Source organism: Arvicola amphibius, chromosome 7, assembly GCF_903992535.2.
Source record: "Arvicola amphibius chromosome 7, mArvAmp1.2, whole genome shotgun sequence".
NCBI classification, from domain to species: Eukaryota; Metazoa; Chordata; class Mammalia; order Rodentia; family Cricetidae; genus Arvicola; species Arvicola amphibius.
The window spans coordinates 46049357-46063967 of NC_052053.1; the positions used below are offsets into that span (position 1 = coordinate 46049357).

General features: G+C 51.8%; 1 protein-coding gene across 1 annotated transcript in view; it reads left to right on the plus strand.

Moving 5' to 3' along the window:
- The first annotated feature begins 3677 nt into the window (after positions 1-3677).
- The window catches only part of Olfm1 (olfactomedin 1), a 37624-nt gene continuing 26690 nt past the window's right edge, over positions 3678-14611 (plus strand). Inside the window, exon 1 of the mRNA XM_038337058.1 lies at positions 3678-3743. Within this exon, the coding sequence (XP_038192986.1) occupies positions 3678-3743 (66 nt within the window). The remainder of the gene's footprint in view (positions 3744-14611) is intronic.

The window sequence follows — 14611 nt, forward strand, 5'->3', positions numbered from 1 at the left end:
CCCCACCCCCGCAATGATGAACTCGAGGAAAGCCAGCAGCTTTGGCTCTGCTTTATTCTCCTCTTGCTTTATATTCAGCTACAGTGTAATTCTGTTGGCCTCTGTGTCTTCTGTAGGTCCCCAAGTCCACAGACGGAAGATAATCCCCAGGAATGGGAGGTTACAGAAGAGGGCTAAATGATACATTGTAATCATGTTTATATAGTTTTGCATTGCACCGAGTATTAGCAACAATCTAGAGGTGACTGGCAGTATGTGGGAAGAAATATAGGAACTATGCATCAATTAAAAATATAAAATTTCAAAAATTGAAATAGGGGACTAGAGAGACTCAGCTGTTAAGAACCCCTGCTGATCACTGCTGCTCTCTCAGAGGTCTGGAGTTAGGTCCCAGCGACTGCTTCAGGTGGCTCATAACCAGGTAACTCCAGCTCTAGGAGATCTGCCACTCTCTCTGTCCTCCATGGATACCTGCGCTCACCTGCACAGTTGTGTAATTAAAACTAATACAAACAAATCTTAAAAATTAGAAAAAATGAAACTGAAAACATTGACTAAAGTAAGCAAGGAGATAAAACATGCAGGAAGTGTGTACAAGATATAGTAAAGCCTCCCACCCTTGTGCTGAGGAACACAGTTTCCAGGTTGAACATACAAGGGACAACTGCACTCTCTTCCCGTTTCCAGCCATCCCTGTTTCACACCAGGCAGGCTGGTGTTGGACTCTCACTAGTGTCCTTGCTCCACTGGGTGGACACAGAGTGGGGAGCTGATCACCCACTTCACTGGCAAGGATGCGTGGGGCACCCAGAAATGACCAGGATCACAGCAGCTTCTGAGAGGCAGAGCTGGATCAGAACCTAGGCTGTGTGGCTTAAAGACCACAAACGCCCAATGAGTTGCTTGTCTTCTGTTCATGTGCATGAAAGAATAGACATGTAAGAACCAAGTCGTACCTCAGTGGTTCTGGGGTGGGCTTTCTTGATGTTGTCTTCGTTGTATTATTTTTTAAATCATGCAACAAAACTATGTGTAAGTCTCTCTCTCTCTCTCTCTCTCTCTCTCTCTCTCTCTCTCTCTCTCTCTCTGTGTGTGTGTCTCTGTGTGTGTGTGTGTGTGTGTTGCTGGGGATGGAACCCACGGCTCTGTGCATGCTCTGTCATTGACCTATATCCCTAGATTGCATTAGTAACTTTTAAAAGCAAGTTTTATCAACACTAACACCCATTCCACACAATTCTTCCATTTAGAGTGCTTGCTGTTCTTCAAGAAGACCAAAGTTCAGTTCTCAGTATCCATATCAGGAGGATTATGACCACTTGTAATTCCAGCTCCAGGGAAACCAATGCCCTCTTCTGGCTTCTGCAGGGACTCTCATACATGGTGCACACATGCGTGCGCGCACACACACACATACACACACACAGAGAGAGAGAGAAATACATAAAAATAAATTAATTAATCTGATTAATTTAGTCAAGTCAAGGGTTTTGGGCCTATTATATTTTATTGGGGTAAGAATATATCCAATATATAACATTTGAAGCATCATTGCGCCCGTCTTCAAAACCTTTCTCATGGCCCCAAACATGACTTGTTCTCAGTGACCATTCCTTACTCCCCTCCTGTCAGCCTTGGGAATTTCTCATCTCCTTTCCAAGGCGCATCTGCCTCTGCCTTCCCAGCACTGGAATGCCGTCTTGCCAGAACTTTTTACAAGAATGCTGGGGATCCAAACTCAGGTCCCCATGCTCCTGCAGAAAGTGCTTTGCCAACTGAACCATCTCGTCGGCCCATTTTTACTTTTCAAATGCTACAGCCATCTGGCCCAGCCACTCCATTTCTAGGAACTGAAGGCAGCACCTGAGACAGGTGTTTACATCCAACTTCACAGCAGCTTCCTGCAGGATCCGGGAAGGGAACTATCCAAACATGCGAGTAACACCCAAAGAAGCAGACAGACAGAGAAACAAGGTTCACCCCAGAGCCACACCCATGAAACACTGTTCAACACTGAGAAGGAAGAGCATGTGACACATATTACCATGGGGATGAACCTCACCCAGCCACCGAACAACCGATATCAAATGACACTATTCTCGTGCCACTGGACCTAAAAGGGGCCATCTTGTGGCCTACTCATGATCCAAAGAACAGATCAGGCCTACTTCCCTGCTAGAGTTTGCTCTCAGGAACTCAAGGAGTGGCCCTACCAAAGCCCTCCTGAGGCCCACACAGGAGCAAACTAATGCCCACTTTGCTTGGAACTACCTAGGTAGGTCCCACCCCAGAGCCCCCCCCCCCCCCCCCCGTGTCCTCACCTGTAGTACGGAAGCACGGGACCACATCCCCTCACCGCTCACTATTTGCTAGTGGGGATTTTCTTTATAGAGTTCATTTTCAAAGACTGAAAACGAAACAGCGTGAACAAAGAAGCTGAGAGGCTTCCAAAGCCTTCAACAGCCTGAAGGTCTCGGCAAACAGAGGTCTCCTTGGGGACTCCTCCCCCAAAGTGCACCATTTAAGTGGAGGACAAGCTTGGCTCCAAGACAAGTTCCTTACAGTCTTCGCTTTGGGTACCAGAATACGAGAAAAGGGCATTTTCACCTTAGTTGGAGAATTCTGGGACCAAGAGAAGGAACAAGGACAGGTTGGGTCCAGAGGGGTCTAGAAGCCCCAACCAAGGTGGAGGACTCTTTTTTGGACCCTCTTGGGTGCTCCTTTCCTGACCTATGGCTCTAGCAAGATATCTGGGGGTAAAGAAAGAACAGACCCCCCAGAGCGTGTATGTGGATGCCACACAAACCGACACAAGATCAGATCCCCATCCCAGCCCCCACCTAGGTATGGAACACCGCACCTCTCACTACTCAAACTTCAGCCCCTTCTTGATTAACCTACATGGCCATGGGATGGCCTCTCCCAGTCTCGGGTGAGCTGTCTCCCCACTGTTTCTGGAAATACCCTTGCCACCCTGCAAGGTATTCACCTAGAAGGGACCACCTGTGCAACTTGCGGGCTCGGCCTCTGAGGATGCCGCTCCACCCATCCGCGACGCTTCCGGTCATCATCCTCTCATCACTCAGTGGTCCCTGACATGAGTTCCCAAGACCGGTCTCCAGAGCTCCCCTTGGCCTAAGGCCGCCGGGATGGAGTTGTCTAGCCCAGTTCAATTTCCCCCGCCTTTTTGATGTCACATCCTGTCCCAGCCTGCCTCCCCGCCGGCCGCCGCCCTCCCTCCTCCCTTCCCAGCCCAAGCGAGGCGCGCCGGTCCCTCGGCGCCACCCCCGCCCGCGCCCCTCACCGAGCAAACTTTTGGCATCGCTGCAGCCCGGGCGCGCCGCCGAGCTCCGCAGGGCGCGCCTTTCCGCCGAGCTTGGTAGCGCGGGGACCCGCCTGGCGCGCGGGGAGAAGCAGGCGCAGCCCCCGCCCCGCCGGCCCAGCCCTGCCCGAGAGGCTGTCGCTCCGGAACCGGGACCATAAATATGCAGAGCGGAGGCTCGGCGCAGCACAACCCGCGCGCCGCCCGCCCCGGCTGCTGAGCAGGCGCCGCCGGAGCTCGAGCCGCGGCCGGAGCCCCAGCCCCAGCCCCAGCCAGGAGCGCGTCCACGTCCCCGCAGCCTCCAGCCGCCAGCACCCAGGCCCCTCACGCCAGGACGTCGGAGCGACTGCGAGACATGCAACCGGCCCGGAAGCTCCTCAGCCTCCTGGTCCTCCTGGTGATGGGCACCGAACTCACCCAAGTACGTGTGACCAACGCCATTTTCCTCTGCCAGGGCCACCGAGAGCCGGGCAAAGTCGGGGAGCTGTCCCCGGGGCTGGGGCTGAGGAGGGGACCGGAGTGCCATCCGGCCGGGCTTGAGGGAAGGGTGCGGGCTGATCTAGACTGGGTTACTGCAGCGCTGGTTCTGCGGGGCACAGCAGCCCCTTTCCCAAGACCACCTCCCCACTCCTGCTGAGAAGTTCAGAGGGCAACCTGGGGGCTTCGTTTCCTGGGTTTGTCATGTGGTAACGAAGACAGAGGCGACAGCCAAGCCCCTAGGCATTCTTGCCAGCGGAGGTACTCCTGCCTCCCAACACACCCCCCTCGGTGGCCCGTCTGTCCCTTTGGGAACAACGCTACTCTCTATACGGTGGGCATGGTGCCACTAAGCCCTGGAAGGGCAGCTGCGAGGCGCTGGGGTGCATTGTTGGCTGATTGTGGAGGATTTGGGGGCTGTGGCCACACGCGGCTAGAAGCATGAGTGATGCGCTGGGTGCATGTGGGACGGCTGGAGATGCCCAGCGCTCATCTGTCCAGAACAATGTACCGACCGGAGTGTGTCTCTGCGGGGGTTTTCTCCATTTTAAAACTGCAGCTTGGGAGGCTGTGAGCTCCCAGCTGGGAGGTTGTTTTGCTACTAGGGTGCTTGTGCTCCCAAGAAAGAGCCTGCCAGCTTTTGGGCTGCTTGGGAGTGACATTAAAATGCCCTTTGTGCAGTGCCACTGTGTCTTGATCTGAGTGGAGCCCCCCCCCCCACCTTTGGCAGTCAGAAGTCCAGGATGTGGATGACAGCCCACCTTTTGGTCCCAACCCCAGCTGCATGGACTATCTATCCATCTCTCAGAAAGAAAGCAGAAACAAAGGAGAGAGGAGAGGCCAGAGAGCAGGAGGAAAATGAGACAGAACAAGCGTCCCTTGTTCACCTGGAAGCCCTTGCTGGCTTGGTTGTCTTTGTCCAGGACACACAGTTCAAACTTGACATGACAGTGGGATTTGTTGTCTCACTTCCCCTCAGTACCTTTTACTTGGAGCTTTCTGGACAGACAGACAGTTACACATAGAGAGGGTCTTCGTCGAACTCTGGGGAAGGAGTTTCTTTGACCACTCTGGAGAAAGCCTGAAGGAGGGTGCTGCCCAGGCATGGATGACTGAACACACACACACACACACACACACACACCACCACCACCACCACCACCACCACCATCACCACCACATACACACACCACACATACATACCACAAACACACACACACCACAAACACATACATACACACACACCACAAACAATACACACATACACACACCATATACACACACCACACATACATACCATACACTCTCACACACACACAAATCCATGTACCAATCTTTCTTCTCAGTGGGTTAACCTTACAAAGGGCAATGCCTTACTGACTGACATATCTTGGCATAAAGATGGTTGTTGGTTGTTGGTACTGGGTGGTGTTGAAAGACTGTTCCCGTAGTCCCTCTGGCCTTAATTGCTTTTTCCCCCTCTGGCTACAAGCTTTTCCTCCCTAAATCCTCTACCTGTCTTTTCAAACATTCACTGTTAACGGGAGAAACTTTTAATTCAACTTCAGTTAGAAACTTTGTCTCTGTGGTGGTGTTTGCCCATCTGTGCTAACAGAGCCTGCTCTCCAGCAAGGGTCCTCAGCAGACCTCTACACACTCAGTACCAGCATCTCTGAACCTCAGAAGAGGCTCCCTCCCTGAAGGCTGACTTCAGGACCCTGGTCAGCTCCCGCGGTCCCAAGCCTTCACAGTGCTTGAAAGACAATGAAGCTATTTGCTTGCCTAGGTTTTCTCTTAGAGGTTGAGCCTTGAGGTTCCTTTGAGGACAGCCAGAAGCACTCCCTCCTCACTTCTCCTGCTAACCCTGCCCTCCTCAGACCAGCCTCTGGAGTCTCCTTTGTAGAATATTGCCTGGCAAACCCATTATCCCTGAAGGTGATGGGGTTTTAGCACCAAGTCTTATGAACAAAGATCTCTCAAACCACCCAACCATGTTGAGTCTAGGGAGGCTCAGATGCCTCTGCCTAGGTTCTGTGGTCAGAAGCCCCTTTGGGATGGGGACAGGTGGCTCTTGTAGTCAGTGGTGACAACCTGAGACGTGAGTGTAGGCTTCACTGAGTCAGTTGGTCCCTTAGGATATCCCTGCCTGGAAATCTGCTTTTTCAATTCTACTGTGACAAGACACACTACTCAAACACCTTTGGGCCTCCAAAAGAATCTGTATGCCACCCCCCCCCATGGCAGGGGAACTGCTCCCCACAGCCTCACTTGCTTTCAGCTCTTCCAAACACTGAGGGCCAAGATCCCGGGGGAGTGAGTGTGAACTGGTACAGGTGGGGAAGAGAACCAGCCAGATATAGATTGGCCAATCTGACCCATTACAAGGGCTGCCTTTGGGATCTAGGCAGGCAGGTGGGGCATGGAGCACGTGCTGGGCCATCTGTTCTCCCAGCAGCTGACTCAGGAGCGATCCGCTCAATCAAATGCCAAGTGCTGATTGACAGCTTGCTCCATGCAAAGCTGTGGCCCTCGTGAACTTTGTTCTCAGACAGAAAGCGCGTGGTGTGGCTTTTGTTCTGTGGTTTTCAATAAAAGGCTGACATTCATGCTCTTTGAGGGCAGTGTCAGTGACATCATCTTGAGCCTTTCAGTGGGGGCACTGGGTTGTGTTTTTCTTTTTTCAGTCCTGGGTTGGAAGCATCACTGGAGCTCCTGGTCTCCAGGCCCATGCACAGCCCTCCCCAAGCTTCTGCTTAGATAGAAGCATGGTCTGTTGGAGCTAAGTAAGAAGGGTTGGAAAGTTCTGCAGCGATGACCTTGAACTAGAGGGTTTTATTCTACTCTAGTCACACTAAACAGTGACCAGGTGACCTTGCGTCGGCTCTCAACCTCTCTGAGTCTGACCTTCCATCTCTTTAGAACAAGGATGATTAAATGAGATGATTTCATGGACTTCTCTGTCCCACAAACCCCCTGTCCCATCCTTACATCTGCTCTACTCAATAGCCCTAGTCTATAACAAATCTTTCTTGGCCACCAGCTGGTTGGATTTAACCCCTTCAGATATGGGCTTATGGGCACATACAATCCAAGTCTTCGTCATCATCATCTGGGGCAATACACTTTATGAGAGGATGCCAGGCTCTGCCATGTCATTTAGCCCAAGTACTGTCTGTGTCAAGTGCTCTAGCTGAGAATGGAAGAAGCTAGGGAGACGGGTGACACCCCAGATGGGTGCTAGGGTTGTTTCCAAGTGACCCCTAGCAGGCAGATAGGGATGAGGATGCAGGAAGAAAGGGGAGCTACAGAGGCTGCTGTTGGCAAAGGACTCAGAAACCTTCCCTCCTGGGCCCCATACTCTGCAACTTTGCTGGGGGTCTGTGTCTCATTAGCCATCACGCCCAGCCCAGCATGGCTTTCCCTAACAGAGCAGTGTCACCGGCAGCCTAGTGAGGCCAAAGCTGCCCATGCTTATAGAACTTCCCTTGTGCCAACTGTGGCTGTGATTGCTGCTCCATTTCTGTCTTCACTGAGTGACTACTGGCTCTCGGTCCCGGATTCTGATGGACTGTTGGTTACTGGAGGTGCTTGCAGCTATAATAAGCCTTAGCCCGCACCGGGCACCTGGCTCCCCCTGGGTAGTTCTGTGGATAGGAAGGGTAGAGACAGAGCAGGTGATGTTAACTTCACCCCTCAGAATCCCGGTAAGCCTGAGTCAGGGGGTGCCATGGACACCCCGTGCATCTGCACAGTCCTTCCGCTCATTCCAGCCCCTCATCTGCCTTCGTCACACAGTGTGTGTGAAGAGGGTGACAGGAAGTCAGGTAGGACTGGCCTCTTTCTCTGCACATGCTACTTCAAAACACACAGAACACACTCACTGGGCACTGCCTCAGGGGCTGGTGACAACCTCTGAACACAAATGCTAGACCCCTGAGACACATCACTCTGCTACCTGGGCCTGCCTACCTTGCTGATAGGGAGTCTTGCGAACCCCACGGGGGGGGGGGGGCAGAGTACTTTAAATCCCTCACACAGAGCAATTTGCTCCTCATTCCCACCTCAGTGTTCCTCAATCAAGAGCAAGTGCCTGTCTGCTTTGGGTAGTATTTATTGCTAAATTATCAGGCCCTGTAATCAGTATTAACATCGCTGTGTAAGGTAATACAAAACTAATTACGCTACCGCTGAATTAGATGGGGGGGGGCTGTGAGCCTGAGCTGGCCTGGTGAGGAGAAGAGGCAGCTTCCGGCCTTGGGAGAGGGTGTGGATGCTCTTTCTGTACAAGCTAGCATAGTTAGTCCCACTTCCAGATGACGCAGGTCACCACTGCAGTCCAATGGAGGGTGGGAGATGGAAAATAAAAACCTCCCTTCCCCCTTTCTCTTTTTCAGATAGTTACACACAGAGAAGCTCTACAGAGAGAGCCTTGGGCTGCTGGGAAGTCAGTTAGCCGTCTGTGACATCCTCCTGCCAGGAAATATGTAGGAGGACTAACTTTTCATACCATAATGTCCCTATGACCTGGGGTTGCCCTCATTCTTAAAATGAGGACACGAAGCCTCACGGAGAGGAGGTAACGTTTGTGGGAGCCCGAGATGCAGCCCCAGATCTGCCTAACACCTAAAATTCAGGTGCCTGCTAAAATAGAAAAATGAACAGCTCTGTGTCATGAAGCACCTGAAAGAGGAGGCTCCTGGTGTGTCCCCAGGATACACCAACCTCTGTGGTACAGAGCTGTGAATGGCTATCTCACTGTGGACAAGATGCTGACCTGGACACTTGGCATTCAAGGGGAAACAGGGAAGGGAGGAAGGGGCAATCATAGGATCTGAACCACGTGGTAGGAGTTTCTGTCCTGCCTCTAAGGCTCAGGCCTCAGGTGGGTCCCCTCATCTTCAGAGACCCAGGGGCATCTGATAATGCATGCCAAGGCGTCTGGGCTCAGTCTTTTTTTTGTTGTTGTTGTTTTTGTTTTTGTTTTTCGAGACAGGGTTTCTCTGTGGCTTTGGAGCCTGTCCTGGAACTAGCTCTTGTAGACCAGGCTGGTCTCGAACTCACAGAGATCCGCCTGCCTCTGCCTCCCGAGTGCTGGGATTAAAGGCGTGCGCCACCATCGCCCGGCTGGGCTCAGTCTTAAAGCAATGTCAGGGATTACAGGGGAGTCCAGCACCTCCTTGGAGTTTCAGCGTTTATTTGCTCAGGTGATTTGAGATCCCAGAAGTCACAAGTAGAACCTGGCCATGTGGAATGGATGTCAGGTATTTAGATCATCCAATCTCCGTGTGGGTGTGGCTCCATCACTTGCAAGATCTGTGTAATTTGCACAGTGCAGGGATGATGTAGGCCTCCTCAAAGGAACCGGCACCGTCCACACGTGATCCGCTTTTGTTTGGAGTTTCTCACCAATAGGTTTTCTGCCTACACCATCTGCTAGTCTCTGCACCTAGATTAAAGCCCATGGCCACTTCTCGAGTGACAATTGGAAAGAGTGGTTTCTTTACAGACATGAACATGGCTATCTCTTGCTCTTCCGAGCCATTGGTTTGTCCTGATTCCAGTTCTGACCAGGATGCTCCCTGGTTACAGATAGGTGAGATTTAAAAACTGGCACCCCAAAATATAGCATAGTTGGTGTAGTGCTTGCCCAGCATGCACACAAAGCCTTCTGAGTTCTGTATAACCATATAAAACTGGGCTTGCTGGAGAACTCCTGTCATCCCAGGAGTAGGAGCTAGAGGCTCCAAAACTCAGTGTCAGCTACACGGTGAGTCTGAAGTTAGTCTAGGATACCCAGAACCCCATCTCAAAATAAAATCTGAAGCCAGGTGTGGTGGTTCATGCCTATAATACCAGCACTCAGGAGGCTGAGGCAGAAAGTTTGCCTTGAGTTTGAAGCTATTCTGGGCTACAGAGTAAGACCCTTTCTCTAAACAGGACAAAATATTGTATAACTAAGTAAAAAAAGGAAAGAAGGAAGGAAGGAAGGAGGGAGGGAGGGAGGGAGGGAGGGAGAGAGAGAGAGAGAGAGAGAGAGAGAGAGAGAGAGAGAGAGAGAGAGAGAGAGAGAATTGAGACTGATGAATCCCAGGAAGAGATGGGAGGATGCTGCCCCCTCAGCATCTCTGATTGGTTGACCTTACTTACCTAAAACAATCCTATCCAATCCAGTGGTCTGAGTGGATGCTCATCTCACCTCAGAGGAATTGTGTTCCTGCTCAGAGCTGCCCCCAGTTTACAGAATGGCTCTCCTGCAGGCTCTGAGAAGGGCCCGGTGTCTGAGGGTCCGAGAGAGAACGCAGGTGCATTTCTCAGTGCATCTCAGGGTGCTGATTACATTTAGAGAACACAGCAGAACTCAAATGGAGTGAGGCTTTTCCAGCAATTGTGCCTTCAGAACATGAGTCCTGCACCCTGGTGCCCACCAAATTCATGACTGCCCCTGCTCCGTTACACGGGACTGCCTGGCCCGAGTCTAGTCTCTTGATTCGGCTGTGTGTATGGCAGTCACGGAGAGGACCTGGTTACTGTCCTGTGCCTATCAGTGGCACTAGGGACTCTCAGGCAGGAGTTTTTTCTAAGACAGCAGAATCCTTGTTAGCAGTAGCTGAGAATCTTCACAGTTCAGCCTTGGCTCTGCAGTGAGAGACCTCTATGCAGCAGAGGGGACAGGGTTTAGGGAAAGTCCAGCCTGGAGTGTCAGTGTCTTCAAGAGCAGGGTTTACAGAACCTGACAGCATTAGAGTTCACAGGCTGAGCAGGTATGGCACCCTTAGTGCTTCTCCATTCCCTGCTGGATACCCCTTGTCAATGCGATGTCTCTAATCATGCATAGTTTAATTCACATCTAGGTCAGGTGCTGCTGCCAGAGAAGTCAGCCTGTCCTCAGCTACGGAGACTTCTCTCCTGGGGCGGAGGTAATGGAGTGTTTATAGCTCCTGGAAACCGCAGTTGAGCCCCTAGGGGAATGTGTCCATGGAGAGGCACCACTTCCATGGTTTGGCTCCAGTTCTACAGGAAAACTGAGGGCACCGGGGCTAAGACTTCCTACAGACACTAATGAGAGGAGCTAGGCCTGAGGAGGCAGCATGGCAGACAGCTCTCTGCATGAGCAGGGAGCAGGTACAGACACATGAACCAGAAACACGCAAGATCCGGCCTTAGTGGGGGGCACTGTCTCAGGGACAACTGAGAGTCATGGAGTCTTCTGCTAGGAAGGTGTAGCACTTGGTCACTGGGAGACTTGAATGGCTGGAACCAGAGTAGAAGAGTAGACGAGAGAGGATCTCAGCTCCCTGGATTAGCTCTCTTGCTAGCTCTGCTAACAAACCCCCAAACGCAGAAGCTCCTGGTGGCCGAGGGCATTTCTCTTCCCTGGCTGGGCTGGCCCTGGCAGCTCTGCCTTTCTACCAGGGCCACAGGGAAGGACAACCCCTCTCACTCTTGCTTCCCATAATACAGGCAGAGAGCAAGGGCAGCAAGACAGCCGCATTCCCCAAAGCTGCTCAGATATGCTAAATGGCAGGTCCTACACCTTTGGCCTGTGGGCGGTAGTCCAGAGTACAAGGAGTCAGGCTGAGGTGGGGGTGGAGAGCACACTACCCATCTGTCCTCCTGGAGGACCCATATGGGCTTATGTGGGGGATCTACAGCCTGGCTGCCCGTGGGGCCTCTTGTGGCTGCTGGAAGAATGTCCTGGGCTAAAAGCAATCATTTCATTTTCCCGTTCCCAGAATGCTCTGTCTGCCTCAGAGAAAGATCAAAAGGGCAGGGAAGGGGAAAGAAGGTAACTCCATGTGGGAATACTTCTGTTTGTCTCTCTGCTTCTGCCTTTCTCTCTCCCTCTGTCTTTCTATCCCTCTCTGTATGCCTCGATCTTCTTTTCTCTGTGTCTCGATGTCTATATCCCTGTCTGTCTGTCTTTGTTGTGTCTCTGTGTTTCTCAATGTCTGCCTCAATCTCTCTATCTCGGTCCCTCTGTTTCAGTCTCTCCTCATCTCTGTTGCTCTTCTTTCTCTTTCCTTTCTCTCTCCCACCCCCTTTCCTCTTCTTCTGTCCTTTCTAGCTTGTTCTTCCCCTCTTCTCTTCCCCTCTCCTGTTCCTCTCAAACTATTTGAAAACAGACCACATAGACATTATTATTAGTCAGTGTGTCACCCAGAGTTTGTCCTACAGAACTGTCCTTTGCTAGAGTGCATCAAGAAGTGAGCAGGAGACCTGTGTCCCACCAAGTGGTCACTGATGGCCCTGATGCCTGGCAGGTTCCTGCCCTATGGTCTCAGCTCTCTGGCAGTGGGTGAGGTGGTGCTGGCGTACTGCACACTCCTAGCCCTTGTGCCCCATCATTGCCAGGTGAATCCTTAGATCCCTCACCCCCTGTCTACCATGTGCTAGTCCCTGGCAGGAGGGCTGTCGGGGCAAGTGTCCTGGTCTAACTTGTAGACTCAGTTCTCATCTTCAGAGCTGAAGAACTTGGGCCACGGAGGGAGGTCCGCATTCTTGTTTCCTGATTGTTGATACATTTGTGCAAATTCCAAGCCAAGGCCAGTAAGGGAAGGGCATAAGGATAAGGACCTGAGACAGTGTCACCACAGTGATGAAAACATAGGCCTTCTGAGATCTTACCAGCTTCAAGAACAAGAACTGCAGAGAGCTTCAGCTGATTTCCAAAGGTCATGAGGATTGAGAGTTGTATAGGTTACACACTCCCAGCACCCAGGAGGAGACTATGGCCAAGACATCCAAAGGGGCAAAGGCACTATCACAATTTGGGGTTATCTCAGTACTCTGCCTGGGCCATATCTGGTCTACTTCCAAAGCCAAGCACCTCATATGCACATTGGAGCTCGGGGTAGCACTCCCCTATGGCATTCTGTGAAGACCCAGTGACGTCCTGTATGGCAACTCCCCAGGAGTGTCTGGGCGCAGCACCTGCTCTGTCAGTGTGATGATTATTCAGTGGCAAATGTGGGCGAGCTCTCGTTTCAAGGGAAATCATGTGAAAATTGGGTTTGAGTTTCACTTTAGGAACACTGACTGTTGACTGGCACCATGGATGCTTTAACATAAATTCCTATGTTCTTCAACAATCCAAAGATCACTTCTGGAAATACTGTGTGACACACTAGATCCAATGGCACTCACTCTTTTTTTTCCTGATGTCCCTCACATATGCCTTAGGGACAGTTGACCCTCCTGCCAAATCTGGAAAAAGAGTCTGAGCAGGACATTGCTTGAGACCTGGAAGGGTTGGGAGGGATTAACTTGCAGGTGGAGAGACTCAGGTGCAGGTGGAGAGGCTCAGGTACAGGCAGAGAGACTTGGGTGCAAGCTGAGAGGCTGAGGTGCAGGTGGAGAGATTCGGGTGCAGGTGGAGAGACTCAGGTGCAAGTGGAGTGGCTGAGATGCAGGTGGAGAGACTCGGGTGCAGGTGGAGAGACTCGGGTACAGGTGGAGAGGCCTGGGTACAGATGGAGAGGCTCAGGTGCAGGTGGAGAGGCTCAGGTGGAGGTGGAGAGACTCAGGTGGAGGTGGAGAGGTGCAGGTGTAGGTGGAGAAGCTCAGGTGAAGATTGAGAAGCTCAGGTGAAGGTGAAGAGGCTCGGGTACAGGTGGAGAAGCTCGGGTAAAAGTGGAGAGGCTGAGGTACAGGTGGAGAGACTCAGGTGCAGGTGGAGAGACTGAGGTAAGTAAGGTAGAGAAGCTCAGATGGAGGTGGAGAGGTGCAGGTAGAGAGACTTGGGTACAGGTAAGAGAGGCTCAGGTGCAGGCGAAGAGGCTCAGATGCTGGTGGAGAGGTTCAAGTGCAGGTGTAGAGACTTGGGTGCAGGTAGAGAGATCCAGGTGGAGAAGCAGAGGTGTAGGGTGGAGAAAAAGTTGTATGTGGAAAGACTCGGGTACATGTTAGAGAGACTCAGGTGCAGGTGGAGAGACTTGCTCAGGTGCAGTTGGAGAGGCTCAGGTGCAGGTGGAGAGGCTCAGGTTCAGGTGGAGAGGCTCAGGTACAGGTGGAGAGGCTCAGGTGCAGGTGGAGAAGCTCAGATACTGGTGGAGAGACTCAGGTGCAAGCCGAGAGACTCAGATACAGGTAAGAGAGGCTCAGGTGCAGGTGGAAAAACTCAGATGCAGGTGAGAGAGGTTCAGCTGTGGCTGCAGATGTAGAAGTTCAGGTCCAGATGAAATGGCTGGTGTTCTGGTGAGAGCGAATCAGATGTGGGCTGGAGCTGGAAGTTCTGTCTTCACTGTACACCTCTGTTCCAATCACGGTCTCCATGAGGTGATCAGATGTGCATTTCTTTAGTTCTCTTGTCACTTTAGGCAGATTCTGAAACGATGACCAGTTTTGACAAGCACCAGTGTGGGTAGGGTCAGTATTTCTTTCCCCCTGGGTGAATGCTTGCCATTTGGTGTCAGCTTAGTTCCCAGGGATCTCAGGAATTCTGGGCCAGTTCCTCTCTGGCAAGTTCTATGGGAGTTGCATTAACTACATTTAGTACTCCTCAGCCCCGACTCATCACACAGTCTCGCAAGAAATATGAGCTGGAAGTCAAATCTCCAAGTCATGGCACATTGCCTGTCCTGGTGAGGGTGGAAGAGAGTACCCGGTCAGTGGTACTGAAGGCTTCCTACTTATTTCTGGAACTACTTAAACAGACCCAGGCTTCATTGTTACGAACGCCCTGGATTTCATTTCCTTTCAAAAGCCCAACTAAGTCAAGCTCCTTCAATTCAGGGCAGCAATTGTGAACCCTGGAACATTACTCAACCTAAGGCAGAGTTGGGAGCTCTTCAAAACCATTATGGCTATATGCCT